This window comes from Nyctereutes procyonoides, unplaced genomic scaffold, assembly GCF_905146905.1.
Source record: "Nyctereutes procyonoides isolate TBG_1078 unplaced genomic scaffold, NYPRO_anot_genome, whole genome shotgun sequence".
Classification (NCBI taxonomy): Eukaryota; Metazoa; Chordata; class Mammalia; order Carnivora; family Canidae; genus Nyctereutes; species Nyctereutes procyonoides.
The window spans coordinates 15,314,368-15,339,664 of NW_026575042.1; the positions used below are offsets into that span (position 1 = coordinate 15,314,368).

The 25,297-nt window shown below is 38.1% G+C and overlaps 1 protein-coding gene across 8 annotated transcripts in view; it reads right to left on the reverse strand.

The window, feature by feature from the left end:
- The window catches only part of RBMS3 (RNA binding motif single stranded interacting protein 3), a 684,622-nt gene that overhangs the window by 516,245 nt on the left and 143,080 nt on the right, over window positions 1-25,297 (reverse strand). For 4 of the 8 annotated variants that reach the window (XM_055321498.1, XM_055321503.1, XM_055321502.1 and 1 more), the window contains exon 2: window positions 23,791-23,960. In XM_055321498.1, the coding sequence (XP_055177473.1) occupies window positions 23,791-23,960 (170 nt within the window). Of the gene's footprint in view, window positions 1-23,790; window positions 23,964-25,297 lie in introns of all 8 variants that reach the window. The other 4 variants (XM_055321501.1, XM_055321500.1, XM_055321496.1 and 1 more) reach the window with 1 other exon arrangement.

Here is a 25,297-nt window from a genome sequence, read left to right on the forward strand (position 1 = left end):
TTCTTGGCAGTGTCTCATAGAGAAAATGTGCATTGGATAACCTTTGTTCAGGCGTGAGTTAGAGTGTTGTTGGCTATGAGTTCAATGTTAACAAATTACATTATATACTAAATGAGTGTCTTTAAACAGAAACACACATAAACCAAGGTTATGTATTGATAGGTCAATGAAAATGTTGTAATCAGAATTTCATAGAAACCTAACTTTGTATTAGGAGCAATGGTTCAATATTTGCTAATTCAGACTTTTCAGAAATAATTACCACAAGTAGCAAGAGTCAATAGTACTTTTGTATCTGACAAAAAAGAAAGCAAACAAAAAAATTCTTGCTGTAAATGGTAATAATTTCATTTCACTTTATAATTTATGTCAATGAAATTTTAAAACTATGCATACACATACAGAAAAGAAAACAGCTCTCCCTTCAGAATGCTCCCTTCAGTATCTAGCAGGAGAGATAAATAGATGAACATGAACTAGAACACAGGGTAGTAAATGTGATAATCAACATATAGGTAAGGTGAAGCGGGAATATACATGCATGTTATGGCAAATGATTTTGGGATCTTTGGAGAAAGAATATGGAATTCATGATGCAATATATTTGAGACGGTTTCCTAGGGATGAGTGAGAGTTCAGCAGATAGATTAGGAAGGTGAAGGAGTGAAGGAAGGCTCAGACACAAATTATCTAACTATGGCTTCATGAACAAAAACTCCAAATGCCAATGTGTTATTTTGACAATTAAAATGGGTCTCTAAATAGAAATGCAATTCGATCTACTCTTACGAAATTATTTTTGAGTGAAATATTTATTAAACTAATGACAGATTTCTCCTTTATACTATATACATGAGCTTGGTTGTCTGTTTGAACCACACTATCCTGAGGACCGTGGTGCCTGGTGAGTTTCAACAATGTTTCTTGGATAAAAGACCATATAAGTAAAAGAATGTCAGTAGACCAAATCAGAAACAAAAACAAAAGAGAAAAAATATTTTACAGTTGCAGTATAACAATGGAACTATGTCCTATTCTATTTATTTCATCTACATTAAGTGGTAGACATGCTAGCATATGCCTCAGTCCAGAAAGTGATAAAATATTAGGAGTAAAAGACAAGTTTCATAGAAGGTATCCTGTTGGTGCTTGTCCTATGCGGTGAGGCGGGAATCCCAGCAATTAAACACAATGGAGTCCTTGTTCCTCTGTGCCAATATTTTTAATAGATCCACCATTGTGGTATACTTCAACTTTCCCCGGGAGAAATTAAAGGCATTCTTTGAAAGATGCTGAGAATTACCCAATGGCTATGTTCAAATTGTCAGATTTCATTTTGAACCATTCTGAATAGCTCTCCAAGTTCCAGGGAATCAACATGGAAGGCACAGTGCTGAAAACTGCATTATGGTGTCTGTTAGAGAACAGTGGGAAAATGATCTTGCCAGAGTCCCTTCTCCCCACTCCCACCGCAACAAAAGAAGAAGGATGAGTGCTTTCCAAATATGCTGTGCCCAACTCCTGCTAACTCAGTTTAAATTCATCAGCAGCTGCAGCAAACTTGCAGATGGTGCCAGACCCTAGGAGGGGAACACCTACAGGGAGACGGGGCCTCTCGAAAAGCTGTGCTCTCTCTCTCCTGTCCAACAGCCTAACATCAAACTATTCTCAAGGTCCAGAAGTTCTGGCAGAAGAAGAGAGTTAAAGAGCCTCGGGAAGGAATTTTTTTTTTTCCACTTTGGAAACACAGAGAATATTTAGGAAGACCCTGTTCACCCATTGCTATTGTCATTATACTCGTTGATTATAGCTCTATCGCCTGGGCCAGTTTCTCTTCCCTCTCACCTCCTCCTGCCTGTTTCCTCTTGACAAGTTTGCTCACCAGGCCCCTCAGTCTTAGCAATTTTCACAAAGGACAGCACAAAATAGATGCCAGCAGGGCCAAAGGCAGACGCCAGGAGGCTGTCACTTCTTTGCCCCTGGCTTGAGTGGAATGCCAGCAGCTCCTATTGATTCTCTTCTCTTCCAGCCAGGCTCCAGTGAAAGCATGCTCTGGCCAGTGCCCCCATGGAGACAGTCACAGCTGCCAAGTGTTCTTTCAGCTTTAGGTGGTCTATAAGCATCCCACTGCAGCCAGACGCCATAGCTCAGGACCCAGGCAGGACAACCTGCTGGAGACCACCCTTGCCAGGGCGAAGCCCCTCATGAGGCGAGAGGGGAACAGAGCCAGAAAGAGCCTCAAGGGTTCAGTTGCTAACCCGGTTGGAGGATCTGGCACCAGAGTCATGGCCCCAGGCACGCTGCTCAGATTCGCTGCAATAACCAGCTGCTTGTCTGGCTGCTTGTTGCCAAATAGCAATCCTGGCATCTAGCCATTGAGCTGGCACAGGGACGGAAATGCTACAGTTCAACAGTTTTCACCAGGCTGTGCCAAACTAGAGATACGGAGCACTTCCCTGACTCCAGTCCATTCCAGTGGTATCTACTTCCTGTGGAAGGCTTCCGTCGGACTTTCCCTTGCCTGAGTGGAGTGATAGCATTCCGGAGAAAATGGCTGTAAAGCAAATGCTACAGCCTAAGATTGCTCTTCCGAATGGTTTAAGAGTAAAACATTTGCGATTAGCTAAATGTGGTGTCCCTGAAACAGCTGCCCTCATCCCTGAGGCTTCTGTCTTAGCAAGCAAGAGAAGCAGTGGGGATTCAAAGAGCTTTCAGTGTAAACTCCATGAATATGTAGATTTTCCTCCATTTATAAATGTATTAAGAGCAGAATTATATGTATCGAGTTGCTGTAGATCCAGGAATCCTTTAAATTGTAGACAGGCATACCCGGGAGACATTGCAGGGTTGCTCCCAGACCATTGCAATAAAGTGAATCATAATAAAGAGAGTCAAATGGAGTTTTTGGTTTCCCAGTGCATATAAAAGCTACATTTACACCATACTGTAGTATTAAGTGTGCAATAGCATTATGTCTAAAAAACAAGGTACATACCTAAGTAAAAATAATACTTGATTGCTAAAAAATGCTAATCATCAACTGAGCTTTCAGTAAGTCAATCTTTTTACTGGTAGAGGGTCTTGCCTTAATGTGGATGGAGACTCATCAGGGTGGTGGTTGCTGAAGGTTGGACTGGCTGTGGCAATTTCTTATAATAAGGCAATGATGAGGTTTGCTGTAACAGGTGACTCTCACTTTCATGAACAATATCTCTGTAGCACGTGGTGCTGTTTGATAACATTTCACCCATAGTAGAACTTCTACCAATGGAGTCATTGGTCTCAAACTATGCTGCTCTTTGTCAACTACATATATGTACTATTTTAAATCCTTTGTTGTTATTTCAACAATCTTCACAGCAGCGTCACCAGGAGTAGCTTCCATCTCAAGAAACCGCTTTCTTTGCTCACCTATAAGAAGCAATCCCTCATCCATTTGGGTTTTATCATGAGAATCACAGCCACTCAGCCCCATCTTCAGGCTCCTCTTCTAATTCTAACTATCTTACTATTTCCAACAGATCTTCAGGTACTTCCAAAACTGAAGTCTTGAACCCTCAGAGTCATCCATAAGGGTTGGAATCAATCTCTTCCAAGCTATTATTAATACTGATATTTATACCTTCTCCCATGAATCACAAATGTTCTTTTTTCTTTAAGATTATTTATTTGAAAGAGAGACAGCAAAAGCAGAGCAAATGAGAACACGGGTAGGGGGACAGGGAGAAGCAGGGTCCCTGCTGAGCAGGAATCCCAAGGTAGGACTCTATCCTAGGACCCTGAGATCATGACCTGAGCCAAAGACAGAGGCTTAACTGATTAAGTCACCCTGGGGCCCCAAATAAAAAAAAGTCACCTATTGTCTTATGGAACATATATTAAATAATAAGACTTGAATGTCAAGATTACTCCTTAATCCATGGGCTGAAGAATAGATGTCATTTAACCAAGCATTTATTCATTAATTTACTTTTTAAGATTTTTTTTTTAATTTGAGAGAGAGAAAGAGAGAGAACGGGGAGAGAGGCAAAGGAAGAGTGAGAGAGAAACTCTTAAGTAGACTCCACACTGAGCGTGGATCCCAATACAAGGCTCAATCCTACAACCCCAAGATCTCGACCTGAGCTGAAACCAAGAGTCAGACACTCAACCGACTGTGTCACCCAGGCATCCCATGGCATTTAAACAATATTATCTCACTGTACATCCCCTCCAGAGCTTTTTGGTGACCAATGATTTATCAATGAGCAGTACTCTTTTTTTTTTTTTTTTTTGGTTTTAATTTTAAGCAGCACTCTTTTCAAAGAAGTATTTTATTTCTGAGCAGTAGGTCTCAATGGTGGGCTTAAAATATTCAGCAAACCATGTTGTAAACAGATGTGCTATCATCCAGGCTTTGTTGTTCCATTTACAGGCAGAGTAGATTTTGCATCATTCTTAAAGTCACTAGGGTTTTCAGAGTGGTCAATGAGCACTGGCTTTAACTCAAAGTCATCCATTAGCCCCTAAGAGAGTCAGCTGTCCTTTGAAGCTTTGAAGCTGGTCAATGACTTTTCCTTTCCAACTACAGAAGTCCTAGATGACATCTTCTTCCAAAAGAGAGCTGGGTCATCTACACTCAAAATCTATGGTCTAATCCAGCCATTTTCATGCATTATCTTAGCTAGATCTTCTGGATAAGTTGCTGTGGCTTCTATATCAGCACTTGCAACTTCACCTTGCAATTTTATGTTACGGAGAGTGCTTCTTTCCTTATACCTCATGAACCAATCTCTGATGGCTTCAAACTTTTCTTCTGCAGCTTCCTCTCCTCTCTCCTCTCTCAGCCTTCACAGAATTGAAGATAGTGAGGGCCTCGCTCTAACTTAGGCTTTGGTTCAAGGGACAGTATTTTGGCTGGTTTGATCTTCTATCTAGACCACTAAGACTTTCTCCAGATCAGCAATAAGGCTATTTTGCTTTCTTATCATTGGTGTGTTCACTTGTAATTTCCTTCAAGAATTTTACTTTGAATTCACAAATTGGCTATTTGGTGCAGCCGACCTTCCTCAGCTTTCAACTTGATTTCCTCACTAAGCTGAAGCTGAATCACTGCTAGCTTTGGTTTAAAGTGAGAGACAAGTGATTCTTCCCTTCACTTGCACACTTGCAGGCCATTGTAGGGTTATTAACTAGACTAATTTCAATCTTGTTGTGTCTCAGGGATTGGAGAGGCCCAAGGAAAGGGAAAGAAACAGGGGAATGACCAATGCATGGAGCAGACACATACAACATTTTGTCCAATAAATTCATCACCTTATATGGGTGTGGTTTATGGCCCTCAAAAGAATTACCAAAAAAAAAAAAAAAGAATTACAAAAGTAACATCAAAGATTGCTAATCACAGATCACTAAATAAAGATAATAAGCAATTTCCATAAAATCTATACCAAAGATCAGATTTCTTAAAATTACTGGAAAAAGAGAGATCTGTGATTCCAGATGTCAACATGATGAACATAATTAAGTTTTTCTGACATCAAAAGTGCCCACTGGCTCATGGGCACTCTCGATGTTAGAAAAACTTAATTGTATGGAAATTGTTGATTCTAGAGCACAGAGTAAACCATATGATGATGTCCATAATTAGAGCCATGTAAAGGGCTCTAAAAATAGGAGGCAGCTAAAAAGCCACCAGCGTATCTAATCTTATTTTCTTTCCATTGGTTCAGATTGCAAGAAAGCACTTCTATACTTTGTCTGTTTAGGACTGATCCACATACTTACTCCTAAGGCTTCTTGTCCATGAGATATACAACAGAGAGGTAAATAAGTTGAGATTCAACTTGGAGGGACAATTCCCATTAGGGAGATAAATATTGTACAGATTATAGTCAATGGCTATCAGTGCCTTACAGAGAAAAATCCCTGTGTTTGTCTGATGCCATGTGTAGATGCCATGTGTAGATTTGACATCCTATAAACATAAACACACCTGAATACAGAAAAAATCTCCTCTGAGAAGCTCATGTGTCTAATTGGTCTTTGTTGGCCCAAAATCTCTCTCATAACACTCACGATGTAGCTAATGATTCCATTTTATTTTTCCTTTCTCAGGGTAAACAAAGGGGATCAAATAAATTGTACTACTGCAATTGTGAGTTACATCATGATTTGTTCACACCATTCACAGAGGACAACATGACTAGTCTTCTGTCTGTTCATTCTTTTCTGATGGGCTTTACTGTTTTTGTTTTTTGTTTTTTTTTTTTTTTTTTTTGAGGGTGGAGAGAGTTGTTTTTTTCATTTTTTTAGAGTCCAAAGGGTGGGGTCTGGCACTGATTTTTCAAAGTATCAAAGATAATATGCTATAAAAATTTCTTTCTTCTTTCACCTTCTTCATCATCAGCTACACCTCTCCAACTGTCTGGGTCAGCATTCTGCAGTTATGAAAAGGTTGATCTTATAGTTTTAATATTCAAAGGCATATTAATACAAATTAGTTATTCTGAAGTTTGATTTCTGTAAGATGTAATTTCTTTCATTTGATCTTAAGGGGTAAAAATTATGAGTTTAAGATGTAAGAAGTAGGGCATCCCGGGTGGCTCAGCGGTTAAGCGCCTGCCTTTGGCCCAGGGCATGACCCTGGAGACCCGGGATTGAGTCCTGTATCGGGCTCCCTGCACGGAGCCTGTTTCTCCCTCTGCCTGTGTCTCTGCCTCTCTCTGTATCTCTGTGTCTCTCATGAACAAATAAATTTTAAAAATCTTAAAAAAAAGATGTAAGATGTATTCACAGAGCCTGGAAATTTGTTCCAATAGTTAATAACATTCCATGCCACAAATTCTTACTGAGGCACTTGACATGTGTCAGGCATTGAGCTAAGGATAGGAAAATAATGGTGAAGAAGACACCATTTCTGCTCTCAAAGAAATTACAGTCTTCCAATATAAAAGTATTCATAAGCATGTAGACATAGTATGTGTGTGTGCGTGTATGTGTGCATGCACGCACGCATATGTATGTGTGATGTGGTGATGTCTACTGGTCATATAACTTGCTTTGGAAAACTAGCCACATTTCCAATTTGCCCCACTACTTTTTGTATACTTGGGTTTATTAAGCACATGTTTTCCTTATCCCTTCTTAATTTGATTTTTTTTTTTTTTTGGTGTTTATTTTCTATGTATCACCATGGTTTCAGCATAGGGCATCTATCTTTCGTCAGGTTCTAAAATACCTCTATAAATGAGGCATCAAGAACAAAATTAGAGTAATATATTTGAAGTAATTCACTGCTTTAACAATTTGTATTAACCACAAGCTGTTCTTTGCACAAAGGCAACATAGGATTTTGAATTTAGGTGAAACCACTGCACTAAAATCCAGGTAAAATTGAATGTCATACTTGAAAAGACAAATCCACTTAGTAAAGACTGATTAATGCATACTGTTCATTAGCAGAAAGCAGGGCTCTCAGAAAAATGGAAATCAAACAGTTGTAGGTTTTATAACAGAGGAAGTCTAGAAGGTCATCAAGCCAGAGGGGCGACCAAAGCTCAGGCAGATGAAGGGACCTGTCACACTATGGAGCTCTTTGGTGACAGAGCTATGAAGACACTTTAGGTCTCCCAATTCCAGCCACTACAGTAATGTTGGCAATTTTTACCTGCCCCAAGTGTATGCCTTTCAGGTGCATTCCCAACCATTCTTTCCTGGCCAGTTGGGAGCTCTGAGCAGGTGGTAAGTACCCTTGAGCTGAGAATCCCCTGCACTGGGGATTCTAATCAGACACTGAGCCTACTACAGCTGGTTTTCTTCTTGGTCCTATCTCGGGGGCTAGAGTTCCTCAGCTTCTCTCACTTTGCTCAGAAAACTCTCGAATGAGTGAAATAGCGTGAACTATGCTCCAGCATTTCAATCAACACAGGGATGTAAAGTTGGAATTCTACAATGACTACAGTAAAAATGAAACAGAGCAAGCCAGAAACCTGAGTCCTGTGTGGTGTTGCATTGACCATGGCACCTCAAACTGACACACTGGTACCAAAAAACAAGAGCGTGTGATGCAAGAGTACAGTAAAATACTTTTTGTGTGTGATAAAACACCCATTTTTGAGCTACATTGGGATAAAGTTTAACTTTAAAAAAAAAGATTTTACTTATTTATTTGTGTGTGTGTGTGTGTGTGTGAGAGAGAGAGAGAGAGAGAGAGCATAAACAGGAGCAGTGGCAGAGGGAAGGGAGAGCAGGGAGCCCAGTGCTCACAGGACTCCAGGATCATGACCTGAGCTGAAGGCAGATACTTAATCTAAGATGCTCCAAAGTTGAACTTTCTGCCTTACACTAAGATGATGGCACTTTTAATATTAAAATGAACTTTTTTGGGGAAAAAATGTGCTAGTAGGAGTAAATTTATGCTATTAGAATCTATGAGCTAGTAAATAATAGGAAATAGGCATTTTGTTGAGTATCATTTATTGTTTAATAAATTAAAAGTTGGTAATACCTTATAGATCATCCTCTTTTTTTTGTTATGTAACTGTTTTTTTCTAAATCTGAAAGTCTGGGAATTATTATACGATTCTACTTGGAACATTTGGCATTTACACAGACAGTGGGTGATGAGAGGGATAAAACTCTATCAAAGGGCATTTATATCACACTGATATCCAGGAAACAGTGATTTCCATTTGAAACACAATTTCATTCCTTCAAATATTTTATAATTTCTCTGAAAAGTTTTTCATGCTTTCCTTAAACAGGAAGAAAGGTCATTAACACAAATAAAACACATTTTGCCAGGGTGTTTCTCTCCAAACTAGACACTCAACACTATTCAAGTGGCTATTAAGCAAAGTGCTACGCTAGCTGAACATTATGTGTATGTTGTTTTGGCAGAACTTTCGAAGTCATTAATTAATTTTTCTATAGCAGCTCAGAAAGTCATTCCTTTATGCTCACTGACAGGCATTTCTGAGCCTGGAGTTTGCAATATGGTTTGGTATCACCAAGGAATGGCGTGGAGGTAAATCCTCTCTCTCTCTACATCCATAGGGATGTACTTGGATGTACCCAAGTTCTAGGCCAAGTTTTGATTTAAAGAAAAGCGGTGGGGGGAGTCTGGTTCTACAACATATGCATTTATTCCAATAGAGAACCAAATAAAGAGGGAGAGAGAAGGCTCTACTGTCTGGGTCTGAGTTCCCATTCAGCCACTCATAGGCTATGTCAATAGTTACACAGAGCTTCAAATGACCTAATGTCTCTGTGCTTTAGTTCCCTTTTCTGCAGAAGAGAATAACTGTAGCTCACTGGGAATGGAAGAGGCTGATAATTAAGTGAAATACTTGTACAGAGCATTTTGGTTTGCCTGGAACTGAAAGATTCCCAGGCTGTAGGACTTTTGTGTTAAAACTGGGAAAGCGGGATCCCTAGGTGGTGCAGCGGTTTGGCGCCTGCCTTTGGCCCAGGGCGCGATCCTGGAGACCCGGGATCAAATCCCACATCGGGCTCCCGGTGCATGGAGCCTGCTTCTCCCTCTGCCTGTGTCTCTGCGCCTCTGTCTCCCTCTCTCTCTGTGACTATCATTAATAAAAATAAAAATTAAAAAAAACTGGGAAAGCCCTGGACAAGCCACAAACAGCTGGTCACTCTACCTGACAAATGCTTGTAACAATATCTGGTATAGAATATTCACTAAAATGTCAGCTCTCACTGTAATGGTTGTTTTTTTTTTTCATTAGAATTCAAATATGCCATGAATGTGAATGCATTCATCTTCCACAGAACTAGCAGGAAGTTGTAACCTAATAAATACTACTCTTTTGCTTTAGAGTTATAGAAAACAGAGTCACAGACAGAGACAGAAAACCCAGAATTGACTGTTTATGCAGAGGCCCACCACAAATCACTTTCCACTCAGACAAAATGATCCTGACATGAAAGCATTCCCAGGAAATATGCCTCCTTTCCCTGTCTCAGAGGTGTCATTCATTATTAGCACAAGATGACTCCTCTTTTAAATTTTGAAATTGGGGAAGCCTTTTACAGTTCTCTGATAACCTCATTTCTAGTTCTTACTTGAACTGCTTACGGCCTTTGCCTGGTCTGTGGTCATGAAAGTATCATAAGGACACTTTATCCAATAAAGCATGCAGGTAATTGTAGCGATCACAGAGTTCACTGTGTGACTATGGCATGGTTCTATGTTGAGACATGCAGATCATCTATAAATTACACTTCTGGCTTGCCCTGTAATGCAAAGCATGAATCAATGAAACAGGTCAGCTCTTTATCTTAAACTTGGTTGCTTTCCCAAGATTCCTGTACAAGAATCAGCAAGGCTCAGTTTTGCAGGTAACGAATCAATGTCAGGTTCAATGCCTTTGAAAACTTGTGTAGAGGGCAGCAATTGCCAATAGCCAAGATCTGGGTCCTGGATAATGAAGACAATTGTGTTTACAAAGATAAAGTCTAAAAGTAAGAGATCACAAGAACACCAGAACTGGGAAAAAAATAAAAACAAACAACAGCAACAAAAATCCAAAAAATAAAATAAAAAAAAAACCCTTGGGATATGTTTGATATACAAAATTTTAGTACAGAGCTGGAAATCATTTGAACAAAATGACCACCAGCTTCACCCAGAATGTCCACATTGGGAGCAAATTAATTCCATTTTATGTTGGGGATAGTACTCACTGAATGCTTATTCCATACTAAGCCTTATTTTAATGCTTTGTGTATTAGCTCACTCAATTTTTTTAGCAACCCTAAAAGGGAGGTACCATTATATCCATTTTATAGAAAGACAAACTGAGGAACAGAGGAGCAGTGTAACTTGTTCAAAGACACATATCTAATAAACGACAGACTTGAGAGTTAAACCCTGAGTGGTCTTCATAATGATGTAAGGAGAACAAGGCTACTTATACAGAGAACCAGAATAACAGGCTTTCTGTATTTTCTGAGAAAGAAGTCAACCTATATCAAGTTTGACATGAAAGGATATTTATGAAAGACTGTTTCAGTAATTGATATTATTTAAGAATCTGTCTCCTGATTCAAAATCTAATGTAGTTATTTAAATAAATAGAGGTAGCTAGTAAACAAAAAAGCATACCTAAAAATTGTTTAATAGAAGCACTGAGTTTTTAGGCTATAGATCCTTTACCTCTTTGGTTAGGTTTATTCCCAGGACAAACATTATATGGTCTCATTCATTTGGGGAATATAAAAAATAGTGAAAGGGAATAAAGGGGAAAGGAGAAAAAATGAGTGGGAAGTGTCAGAGTGGGAGACAGAACATGAGAGACTTCTAACCCTGGGAAACGAACTGGGGGTGGTGGAAAGGGAGGTGGGAGGGGGGTGGGGGTGACTGTGTGACGGTCACTGACGGGGGCTCTTGATGGGATGAGCACTGGGTGTTACTCTATATGTTGGCAAATTGAACACCAATAAAAAATAAATTCATAAAAAAAAGAAGCACTGAGGAAATACTTTTTAAATATATACTTTGTAAGAAAATTTAGTTGATAAGAACAGATTCAAGCTAAATCAAATCCAACTTGTTGATTCAGCAATAAACTCTAAGTGATATCAGAATACCATTAATATATACACATTGATTGAGACTGTCAAATATGTTTTAAACCACTTCATTATATTCAAGAGCTAAAATGCTTGCCATCAATTTGATTTACAAACTTTCGTTTTATTTTTAAAGCATATCATTATGCCATATTTATGCACTACAACTATGAGTGTTTTAAAATTTGTTTTGCACTATATTTTAATTTTCCTCTGTTAGACTGAGCCTAAATGGTGCATATTTTTCTTGATACTCTGATTTTATAGGATAAATATACCGCTAAACAATGAATAGCAATAATACAAAGTATTATAATCCAAATATTCACTGTCATAGAGATAAATAAGACAGGAGTAATATAAAAACTAAAGTATGTGCTTTGTTTGAATACAGATTTCATAAAATTACAGGTGAACTCCTCTTAATTTAGTCCTAATACAATTTTAGTCCTTATACATGTAAATGTGAATGGCAATAAGGATTTTTTCCTATTTTATAAGTGAATAATGATAACTAGTACCTATTAAGGATTCAGTATACATTAGTCACTAATAGGCTCAGATGGGCTAAATGACTTGACCAAGATTTCACAACCAGTAAGAGATAAACTAGAATCCACAATTGACTCAAAATTCTCTGTTATTCTCATGGTATGATGCTGTCTCCTAGCCTTCTTAAGTAGAGTAATTTCAGATTGTGAATTTCATAGCATATGATTGTATTTTTAAAAAGCTTTTGGGTTGATGAAAATATTTTACATTTTGATCATCATGGTTACTACATAGGCATATATATTTGTCAAAATCCATCAAATCCTACACTTAAAATTAATGTATTTAGTGTTACTTCCCAAACCTGTTGACTGAAAAACTTAACAAAGCTACTTAGAAAAATTTTAGGGACATGTTTATTGTGTGAGATACTCGTTCATCAAGAGACACCACAGTGTTAGAGATATAATGAATATGATAACAGAAATGGAGAGCAAAAATGTTTCTTAAAATTTTCTAAGAATAAATTTTAACGATGACTTATTTGCAACCATAAGATTAAATTACATATACAGATCCCACTCTTGCCAATTTTCAGATGACAAGCTGTCATTTTTAAAATGTGACAAATACACAGATATGCTTTCTATGTTTTTCATTAAGAGTCTCAAATGTTGTGCTCCCAAAAGGCATTGGTTGCCAAAAGAAATCTGCAGAGAGATTCCAGAAAAAAAAAAAAAAATCAGGGATCCCTGGGTGGCGCAGTGGTTTAGCGCCTGCCTTTGGCCCAGGGCGCGATCCTGGAGACCCGGGATCGAATCCCACGTCAGGCTCCCGGTGCATGGAGCCTGCTTCTCCCTCTGCCTGTGTCTCTGCCTCTCTCTCTCTCTCTCTCTCTCTCTCTCTCTCTCTCTCTCTCTCTGTGACTATCATAAATAAATTAAAAAAAAATTTAAAAAAATCAGCAAACACCATTTAGTAAACCCAGATTACTTTGCATTAGGTATGGAATTAGCAGTTAGTGACACACTGACAGCTGAAACCTGACATTGGAGGTAAGGATAAATGGTTACTTCATATCTCAGCAGCACTACTGAGTGAGTAAGCAAAGTATTGATCCTAATTTGGTTCCTGAAATGCATGTGACTCAAGCTATCCTGAAGCTTCCCTCCAAAACTCTCCCTGGGATCCAGACAAGAGAAGAACTTGTAATTTGAAACTTTCCTTCTTTCATTTTGATGGAACAATCTGGAATGTAGGGTTTAGGGAAACCCTGCTTCCTACGTCTCCTATTATGAACTTACAGTCTCCCTGGAACAAATTTCTTGACAGAAGTCCAATATAGTAATTTTTCCATGACTGATGAATTCAGGGGTTCTTCTGTTATTAAGTATTTACTATTTCCACTTACATACCTGGAACTGTGTAGGCACTGAGGGTATAAAAACGAACGAGATAAATACACTGTCCTCAAAAGCTTGTAGTTAAGAAAAATGGGAGGGAGGAGAGAGAAAGAAAGTTAGAGTCAGACAGAATAAACCAGTAAAAAATCGTGTGAAGAAAGATGACTATTTAGTTATAGTTTGAGTGCAAAGGAGAGACAGGCATTTTCTTATTTATTTATTTATTTATTTATTTATTTATTTTATTTTATTTTTTATTTTTATTGTTATTTATTTATTTTTTTGAGACAGGCATTTTCACTTAGGAGGATTGTCAGGTAATGACCCTGAAGAAAGGCCCAGCAAATAACTTTCATCTTTTACTCCCCCACAAAAGGCCACCCTGCTCAAGCTTGCCAATGACCTCAATGTTGCCAACACAAATGTCACTTCTCTACTGGTATTTTTTTTTAACTTTTCAATGGCATGTATTCAAGATCCTTGATCATTCTACCATCTTGAGATACTTTCTTCCCCCAATTCCTATAATATCATCCTATCCTGCTTTTGTGGTTTTCCTTGATCTCATTGCTTGTTCCTTGATACACACCCTATGTATGAATCATGTTTAAGAGGAGGAACTATTACATACATACATGTGATATGAAGTATTTACATGTAAACTACTTAGAATAACATTCAGCACATATTAGCCACTATATTATTAACATCAATATATGTTTTAATGCCATTGATAATGCTTAATGACTCCTAGGCTATTTTTATTCTAACCCCCGCTTTAGAAGTTAGTCAGTTATCAAACTGCCAACTTGCATCCCATTTTTGATGTCTAATAGGATCTCAAAAATAACAATACTGAGGAGAACTCTTGATTTCTATCCACCCAAAATCATTCCTTCCACAACCCTCCCTATTTTATGAAAAGGCCCTAACATTTTATAGATGCTAAAGCCAAAAACTGAGGAATTATTAGAAATCATTCGTAATTTTTCTTTCCCTAACCATCCTGCTGTATCAGTAACTTCTATCATCAGTAACTTCTACCAAAACCATCTCCAAAATACATCCCAAATCTATTACATCTAACTTCCTCCACCACTATGATCCTATGCCAAGCCATCAATCACTGTCTTCTGCTTGGAATTCCACAATGACCTCTTTGTTCAATGGCTTGCCTCTTCCCTCATATGTCTCTAAACCCCATTCTTTATAGAGTAGCCAGAATAACTTTTCTAAATAAAATTAATAAATTAGGATAAAATCCAATCTCCATACTCTGGCTTACAAAACCTTACTGACTTGGCCCTGGTGCACTGTTTTTGCTTCACCTCTTACTACCCCTACTTCCCTTACTCATTGTTCTTTTGCTATTCTGACTTTTATGTCCCTTGAATTCACCTAGTTCATTGCTACCTTTGGAATTTTGTATAAACTTACATCTGCCCATAATGTCCTTCTTTCTGTATATCCTATGTCAGGCTCCTTCTTGAAATTGAGAGCTCATCTCAAAGAGGTCACCCGGGATGCCTGAGGGGCTCAGAGGTTGAGCGTCTGCCTTCAGTCCAGGGTGTGATCCTGGAGTTCTGGGATCGAGTACCCCATCAGGCTCCCTGCGTGGAGCCTGCTTCTCTCTCTGTCCCCCCACTCTCTGTGTCTCTCATGAATAAATAAACAAAAATCTTAAAAAAAAAAAAAAGAGGTCACCCATTCTATAATAACCTGCTAGTCATTACTTACTACCTCCTTTTCATGGCATTTCGACCTTCTTTTCATGGCATATTCTGATGTTTCCTTTAATTATTCATTTATTGATGTCTTATCACTCTCCATTAGAATGTAAGCTCTATGCCAGGACTTAACTAATCTTTAAGGTATCTTTAGTGTTTGGCACATAGATGACATTCAATGAATATTTTGAATAAGTGAGTAAATAAACAATGGCAATAGTGAAGCAGAAGAGGTGTTGGATATCATAAATACCAAGCAATTAAAATCTATGTACTTTGGCAACTATTTTTCAGTTGGGGAAAGGAGTCACTTCAAGATGTTTTTTTATTTTATTTATTTTTTATTTATTTAATCTGGATGGCTGAGTGGATCGTGGGGCCTTTCATGGAGAAAGAGAACACTGAAGAAGGAAAAATCTAAGAATAATCCTTTCTGGACAATGAATTTGATAGGTCATGGGACACAAATTTGGAGTCTTTCAGTAATAATGAGATAGGAAAAAAAAATAATAATGAGATAGGACCTAGGACTAAGAGAAGACTCCATGGACTGGAGATGTAGATTTAATAATCATCAGAATAGCTGAGGTTATTTAAGTAGACTTTGTGAAGCAGGAAGAGAGGAGGTACAAACTCTGGAAAACAGCAAAATATTCAGCAGCAAGACAGATAAAGAGAAGTTGGGAAGAAGAATCTCCAAAAGGTCAGGAGAGACCCAAGGAAGAAGAGTATGATAGCCCAAGAAAGAAGAACATTTCAAGAATAAAAGAGAGGTAAACAGGGTTAAGTAACACAGAGATCAAATAAGATAAGGACTAAAAAGTTAGTCATGTTTGCCAATTAGAATATCACTGGGCAAACTGAAAGTCAAGATGCTATCTGAGCTTGCAAAGAGTCCTGCCCTTGAACCTCAAGTTCCTCAGAATTTCACGAACACAGCAAGACATTTGCCTGGAATTCTGCTTCTCCCAGAGCTCCAGGCCATAAGGTGGTACATCCAGAGAGTTAATCATACCCTTTCCCATCCCCAGCATTTTTGTGTGACCACCAACACAGTAACCTATGTTAACTGGTGCTGTCAATGGTTTTATTTTTCTCTTCTCTGTTTCTAAGATGAGTAGAAAAAAATCCTAGATATCAGAAATTTAAATAAATATATTTTGGAAAAATCATGGACATGAATCTTCTTTGTCCAAAGTAATAAAAATAATAACAAAAGAATGGTCAATGAATCAGTAGAACAAAAATTTCCAGGATGCCCCTCAAATGCTGGAAGATTGTTTTTTAAGGATTCACTAGATATATTCACTAGACTATAGTCAGCAAGAAAAATGTAAATATATATATGCTTAATACCATGAGTCAAAATATGAAGAGTTCTTGCTCAGTCATTAATTAAATGCAAATGTTATTAAAAATATAATATTAAAGAAATGCTTGACTCAATAAAAATTGTGTGAAGAAGGAAAGCATGATCTTTCTAAGGACATTTTTTAAAAGTGCTTTTAGAGCCCTATTTTAGGGCTTGATTTTCAATGCATAAATCTAAAAATCCCATTTAATTAGAAAATCTAATTCACCTCAAAATTATCTTTTTTACTAAAGATTTTATTTACTTATTTGAGAGAGAGAGAGAGAGAGAGAGAGAGAGAGAGAGAGAACGAGAGAGAGAACACCAGCCATGGGAAGGGACAGAAGGAGAGGGAGAAGCAGAATCCCAACTGAGAAGGGAGCCTGACATGGGGCTTGATATATCCCAGTACCCTGGGATCATGACCTGAGCCAAAGGCAGACATGTAAGTCACTGAGCCCACCAGACATCCCATCACAAAATTCACTTAATAAAATTTATTTTTAAGACTTCTCATTAATTGAAAACAAATTGGTAGCTTCTAAGAAGTTTCTAGAGTGCTATGCAAGTCAGAGTAAGGAAGTTAAAACAGAAGATTAATATATATTTTTAAATTAGTATGAGCATGATTTACTCCAGGGGTTTCCAAACTTCGCTACATATTAGAATTACCTGAGCAGACCTTTTAAAAATCTTAGTATCGGATGCCTGGGTGACTCAGTGGTTGAGTGTCTGCCTTTGGCTCAGGATGTGATCCCCGGGTCCTGGGATCTAGTCCCACATTGGGCTCCCTGCAAGGAGCTTGCTTCTCCCTCTGCTGTGTCTCTGCCTCTCTCTGTGTCTTTCATGAATGAATAAATAAAATCTTCTAAAAAAATAAATAAATAAAAAATAAAAATCTTAGTATCTAAGCTGACTCCACGTGCATTAAACCAGAATCCCTGGAGGTGAGATCCAGGCATTAGTATTTCTTAAATCTCCTCAAGGGATTCTCACAGGCAGCCATGGATGTAAGAACTCATGTAACTTATGCCACCTTAATTTCATTAAATGAATATTTTTGTGGTTATGAATAAGAAATTTGCATTCAGAGTTGGGTTTGAATTCTGGTGGCTGTGTAAACTTGGACAATGAGGACCTTAACCTTTCTGAGCCTCAGTTTAGTCAACTATTACTCAGTAATTATTGTTCCTTCTTCATAAGACTAATTTTTTAAAATATTTATTTATTTGAGAGAGAGAGAGCATGCGTGTGTGAGCACAAGCACAGAGAGGGGCAGGAGAAGGCGAGAATCTCAAACTGACTCCACACTGAGTGCAGAGCCCAGCTCAGGGCTCGATCTCACAGCCCATGAGATCGTGACCTGAGCCAAAACCAAGAGTCATACATTTAACCAACTGAGCTATCCAGGTGCCCCTATAAGGCTAGTTTGAATATTAAAGGAGGTAAAATATAAAAATTTAGAATATGTAGTATGTAATACACAATAAGTGTTGCTAATATATACAAATATAACAATTCATTATTAGGGATAATTATCAATTAATTACAAACCAAATACTATGTCTGGTTTATAATACATAGTTGGCAAATACAACTGTACATAAATATGAATTAATGTATGTAATCGAGTGTCAGATCTATGCTGATCCAATGAATTCAGACATCTAGTTTGGATCATAAAGGCACTCTCTCATTTAAATTACACAAAGGAGGGTTCAAAGATCCTCAAATTCACTTCCTTCTCACACCTGTCACCATACAGATTTATGATACATCAAAAGCAGCCATGTAATTTGAGTCTGACTTTCAGGAGAAAGCTACTAATAAATTTCCTTCAGTCTTATTACAGTGAACTTTTAAATCTTCATTGACATAGTAGGAAATAACTAAAAAAAAAAAAAAAAAAAAATTCCAGTCACATTTTTCTTATTTACTCCGTTACTCTGGAGTGCATGATGACTTGTTTTCCTTTAGTTGTATCTGAACAGTTTGACAGATTACTGTGACAAGGTTACTTTTAAATTGATAAAAGGTTTGATTGTGTCGGTGCATTTGTCAAAACTGTCTGACACCATGTATAATGGACTCTGCACTCAGAGCCTGGATGACACTTGAGTCTGCTCTAACTACTCAGTGTTCTGCACACACTGTAACAAGACATCCAAGAGGGTTGGTAAAAGTCGGGGAGATTAGCTTGGGCGGACACTCAGCTCTTGAGCTCAAACACTCCTACTCTGTTCTGCTGGCTTTTCATTTGGGGCATTTCTCCTCCCTTGTTAAATGCTAAAGTGACATTTACAGCTTCATTTTAAAGGGAGCAATGCTAGGGTGTCAGATTTTAGCAAAGAGAACAGAAAATGTACAGAGAAGAATGAAGGGCAGGACAGCAGACTTTCTGGTCTTCTGGTGATGATTAGAAATGTGTGTGCACCTACCCAAGAGTTTCTCTCCTTTCCCTTCATTCTGTTTCAAGAAGTGGCCTTAGCAGTAGCGTGCTCACTTTGAAACAGAAGAACAATTCACTCTGTACATGCATCATGTGGTCATTAAGGCCAGATTAGATAACCATGTGGAAGTAGAGGCCAGAGCTTTCTCAGAGCAACATGTTAGTTAAAATTAGTTAAAAGTCTTGAGGTTGGTTAGATAAAATATATTGTAGATGTGGAAAATATAAATACATTATGATTTTTTTTTCAATTTAAAATTATATTATGTTAAATATGTGGTTTTATTTTTTAAAGAGCAATTTCAATGTGTTTCAAGGGCATGTTTACAATTGTATCATAGAAGTTACCAATTTTTTTGAGAGAGGAAATATAGCTTAATATGTAAAAAATGATTATACTACCAAAATTTTATTTGGTTGAAATGTTGCAATACTCTCTCTCTCTCTCCTCAAGCTAAGTCTATCTTTCCCCAGTTCCATCTCCTCTTCTTGAGATAAGCATAAAGGGTATATAATCCAACTATTCCACCTATGATTTCCAACAAATAACCCATCCCATGAATATAATTGTATAATTAATTATATAATTACATTATATTATATAATGTCTTAATATAAAACACATTTCCTAACATGATCCACAAAGAAATCGCCTTATCCCATATTTCCAATTCATTTTGTCCCATACTCTATCTCTCTCCCCCTCTCTGCTATAACCACACTGGCTTTCTTTCAGCCCTTTGTTCTTGCCACATTCCATCCAGCCATTGGTTCTACACACATGAGGCTCCTTCTCTCTGGAATGCTCTTATCTTCCTTCCTCATTTTGTAAAACCTATTTTTCCTTCTGATGCTTACCTCAATTGTCGCTTTCTCAGAGATTCCTTTGCTCATTTCCCTAACTAGGACAGATCCCATGTGAAAAACACTTTTGGTTCCATGTTCCTCTTTTTTTTTTTTTTTTTAATTTACAGTTGTATTGTCTTTGTCTTTGCTTTTGTTTTGTTTTGTTTTTTTAGAGTGGGAGGGGCCAAGGGAGAGGGAGGGAAGCAGACTCTCTGCTGATCATGGAGACCAATGCTGGGCTCTATCTCACAACCCTGAGATCATGACCTGAGCTGAAATCAGGAAAAAGATACTTAACCCAGTAAGCCACCCAGGCACTCCTAGTTGCAATTTTAGATCAAAATATATGATTACTTCAGTGATGTCTATTTTCCCTAGTAAAATATAAACTCTGCTAAAGCAAGGCCTTTGTCTAAATTTACTCATCACTGAATCTTCAGCACAGTATCTGGCATGCAGCATAGGTGCTCTGTAAATATTTCTTGATTGAGAAGACAATAAAGGTCCTTGAGATTTCTTAAGATAGATATTACAAAGTCTTTAACTATAGCATCTCCTATAAGACACACAATACGATGTACTCATCGAAACATAACTAGAGAAGTTTCCCATAGAGTGAAATCATTTTTTTCAGTTTTGTCTTCTTTTTTTTTAATTTTACTTGTGATCTTAACATAGAAGCTTTGATAATGAATGTGAATGGAATCCCTTAATAAGAATTTGCTCTCAGATTATACATTGAGAAGTAATGTAATTTTTTTCCTTTAATATCATTGTCTTGCTGTTCATTAGTGTTAATGTGGATTACTGTACTCTAATACCAGATAATTTGATATATCTATGCTTATTTTTGGTATAACTCTGTTCTTTCTATTTTATTACTATGGATATTAGCAAATACTGCATTTCCTATAATTTAAGGAAATACTAGTTCTAAAATACTTACAATCTCATAGAAATAAACATGAAAAATCAATCTTGATGGGAAGTTCATTTAAACTTACAAATACTCTCTGTTTATAGGTAAAGGTATTTTAAGGTATTGGATAAATAATTGGAATATAAAATAACTTGAATCTTTAGAAGACTACTAATGTAAAATACTAATGACCAATGCAAAAGACCAACTCCACAAGAGAGGAAACATGATTTTACAAGTGACCTGCATCAGTCCCTTACCACAAGCATCCCCATACATCAGGTCTTACCAACACAGCTGAACCAACTCAGGCTGTGGCCCTACCAACACTACAAAAGGAGATTGGGGGAAGATAAAAAAGTATTCAAGAGTAGCCTTTACCACTAAATAATAATGAGAGCCTCAATGAAATATTAGAATTTTAGAGTAAAAGAAGCTTAAAGGATTATCAAGTTTAAACCCATTATTTTTTACGTGGGGGAAACCAAAGTTAGCGTGAAAACAAGTCATTGGTCGAAGGCCACCCACCCAGTTGATGGCAGAGCCAGGACCCAAAATCAGATCTCTTAGTGCACAGCTATTCCCACTGCATTATGTGGCTTGATCACATCAGTTTTCCAAAAGTCTCTAGGAAAAATAGTCTAAGCAATAAACCCCAGCTCCAGACCACTTCAGTAACTGGAGAACCCACAAACATTTTCATAATAACAATAGCATGGGCCCAAACTTATTACCCAGAAAAAACTAATATGAACAAGTAACCAGTACCCTCTGTACTCTTAGCATTCTCTAGATTTCTCAGATGCCCATAAAGAACATTAACAGAACTTGTTTCATCAAAAATAATGTCTCTGTGTCACTAAATCTCTTTCCTGAGTTAAAAATACCAGTACAGGCTTTTCGGTGACATTTTCCATTTACGCATTTCTGGCAACATTCTATCAAAAAGTGGACACAGACACACACAGTGGTGTGTCCAGAAGCCAGCTCTCCAAAAACATAAGATAAAATTTAAAATGCCCTTACTTGTCGGGTTTGCTGGCTCCTGTGATATAAATACCTCATCATGGCTGATTTTAAGCCAGAGTCTATAACACATCACAGGTGGAATTCCTGAATATTCAATGACTGATTCTAATGCACCAGTCAGAGGCAGCTCCAGCACCCTGCTGGTAATACAGGGACACCTAGAAATAATCCGAGGCCACCCACACTTTTATAAGAGGTAACAGACTCAAGGAAAGTGATTGATTTGCCGCAAAATCATACAGTGGCTCAGTGGGTTCTAATGCACAGGATTCCACCTCAACTACTTTCATAAACTAAGTGAAATTTTATGTATTAGAAATAGTCAGTGGTCTCCATATTACTGAGGAGAGAAGTGCTCCTTCTCAAAAACCAGCAGCATCAACACCAGAGTCTGATAGAAAGGGATATCCTTGGTCTCCACCCAGGGCCCTAGTGAACCATTATCTTTCGGGCCTAGAAATCTATGCTTCAACAAACTCTCAGACACTGAGTGATATAGAGCAAAGAGAAAAAATCTTCCTTAAGCCCATCAATATTTAGTTTTATAAATGAGATTCCAACATGAGTCAAAGATGATAGCTACCCTTTTTCCTATCAGCATCTGTTAAGAGATATTTCTTCTGAAGCTTTCAACAAATTCCACAATCTTTTCCATTTTCAGAAGTCCCTACTTTTCAAAATAGTTTAGGTTTTTCTAATGACGACAAGAAAAAGTTATTTACCTTTCCATTCTCAACCCCAACCTTTTACAGACCAAAATCTAACATGTATTTATATGTCTTAGCCCTGGCATATTCTTTTTTGCTTAAACAACTGCTTTTAAATAAGTATTTATTTTTCAAAGTTTTGCCCTACCTCCTTTACAAATCAAGGTAATCAATAACAACAGCCCCCTCCACCCTGCCCACTGTAAGCTGCATATATTGCTTTGTCAATTGATTATATATAGTTATGTACTTGTGTTTTGGTTAATCAGTCACTTCCTGGTGTTTTGATATTTGTTCCCAATCTTAAAATCCAGAACAAAGGTAAATAAATACTGTCCACTTTGTTATCCTCTTCTAATATTTTAGAGGTTGGAAAATTTACAAAATAAATATCCTCTCAACCTTCTTGTGAAAGCATTGCAAAAGAGAAGAAGAAAAATTGAGTAATAGTTTCCCCAAATTTAAAAATACCCAGCTAAGGCATATTCAAATGACAAATAGTGGTACTGATATTGCTTTAAAAATAATCAGACAACAACATAAAAACACAGGTCCTTGAGTCTTAACTCATTATCCATTACTAATTTTAGTTGGAGGGCACACTTAAATATTTTTATTTGCATAGAAATAAGAGAGTTAATAACCTAAGTGTTGGTAGATAAGAGATTAACAAAAACATTTGGGAAGGGTGTTTAATCACTACCACATTTCCTAGCAAATCCAAAACTACTTGCTGAGTATGGTTCTTGACCTTGGTGGGGAATAGCTTCACTGGATGTAGAAGGAGATGTTTTCCAGGAAATCCAGAGTATTAGTTTTATAATTCCCCAATTACCTGGTCCTGGCTGAACTTCTGTTTATCAAAACCTGGCCAGAAAAGCTTTGCAACACAGGAGGTCACCATCCTGAAATCTACCGCTTCTAAGTTTTTGAGATTTCCTTTGCTAACACTTCTCCAAAAAAAGCAGCTGTCTTTATGAGATTTGTCACTGATTCCACCAGCCACATTATGTATGAAGGTCCAACTAATGTTTGCTCATCATCTTTTTGGTCAATACATGCATCTCTGCCCACGCTCCCATATATGCCTGCTCAGGAACCTCCCTTCCCCGAACCAAAAGATTCCATTCACAAACATAAGCTGGGCTTAGATCTTCAATTTAAGTTCCATTTGGATAGCAGACTCTTCCTCACTGAGGCACCAATAAAGGGGTCCACACCAAGACCTGTGTGGACTGAATGCACAGGAGCCACTGTGGGGGTGAGAAACGGGTGCAGGGAGCAGAGGGCACTTACGGTTGGCACAGCTTGATTAGGTCCTGGTCAGTGGTGCCTGGTGGAAGGCCTCGAATGTACAGGTTGGTTTTACTCAACTGTTCCCCGCTGCTGTTGCTGCTGCTGTTGTTGCTGCTGCTGTTTGTGCTGGGGCTGGGAGGAGCCATGGGGTGGGGAGCTGGTGCATAGGACTGCTGGAAACAGAAAAGGCTGTTACTGGAAAAACAAAGCCAGCACCTATTCACAGGCCAGCAGCGCAACTTGAAAGCAATGCAAGCTTCTCGGCCTTTCTGATCCACACATGCACATACATATTTCTATCACCACCCAGTGCACTTCTGAGAACATCCCCCGCTGCCCGCCACCCCGGACCTGCACTTGGGTCAGTCTGAGTTAGTTCTAAATGGGACAAAAAGAAGTTCCCAGGTTCTTCTGACAGTGCCATATGGTTTCTGAGCTAGTCTGCTGTGATGTTCCTTAGACCTGTAAAGTAGCATGTTACTTCCCTCCCTGTTAGAAGAACATAGTTCATTAGCTCTTGGAAACAAAGTCCCGCTCCTAGCTTGTTTTAGCTGCCACACATCTTTGCTTTGTCTCTACTCCTTGTTCCTTCCTTCTCTCCAAAAAAAACCACACACACACACACACACACACACACACACACACAAAGAGACACTTCCTCCTATTGCTGTGCTCACCATCGCTCTCCAACATGATTCCTGATACACAGGAAATACTCCATAAATAGCGAATCTATGAACAAATGAACAGATGGAAGGATGAATCTACCTCACCTCTTTCTCCCACTCCCAAATCTGCTTCTTCAAGGTGAAAGCCCTTTGTTTGTAATACTGAGCCACCAATATCTCACTACAGTCCAGATTCCCTTCACAGTATGGTCTCAATCTAGGTAGCACTGCCAACTTGGAGGGGATAATTCTTTATTGTGGGGCCCTTCATGTTCATTACACTGCACATGTTCTGTTGTCCATTGCAGGATCATAGTAGCATTCTTGTCCTTTACGCACCAGATTCCAGCAGTACCCATACTTCAGTTGTGACAACCAAAAATGCCTCGGCACAAGCCAAGTGTCCCCGCCAGGGGGACTGGGGACTCTCCCCCAGTAGAGAAATACTGCTCCAATCTGTCAAACTACTTCTGACAAAAATAAAATGATAAAATGACTCCTACCAACTTAGAGTATACAATGTGAGGGTCTTTATAACTACGTATGCAAGAATTAGTAGATACATTACTCATGATACTTTATTTTTTAGTCCAACAGGGAAATCTTCAAAAGTTCTAAAATTACACTAACTGGGTTTGCCTCCTGCTGTGTCTCTTACTGGCTGTGTGACCTCTGGATGATGCCTTAACCTCATATTAACTCAAGAATGAGAACTCAACATTCTCATTAATATGAGGAGGATAAAAATAGTACTCTCAATAATATGTATGTCACAAGGTCTCTACGAAAACTCAATGAGCTAATGTAAACAAAATGATTCCTGGAAACTAGTGAGCGCA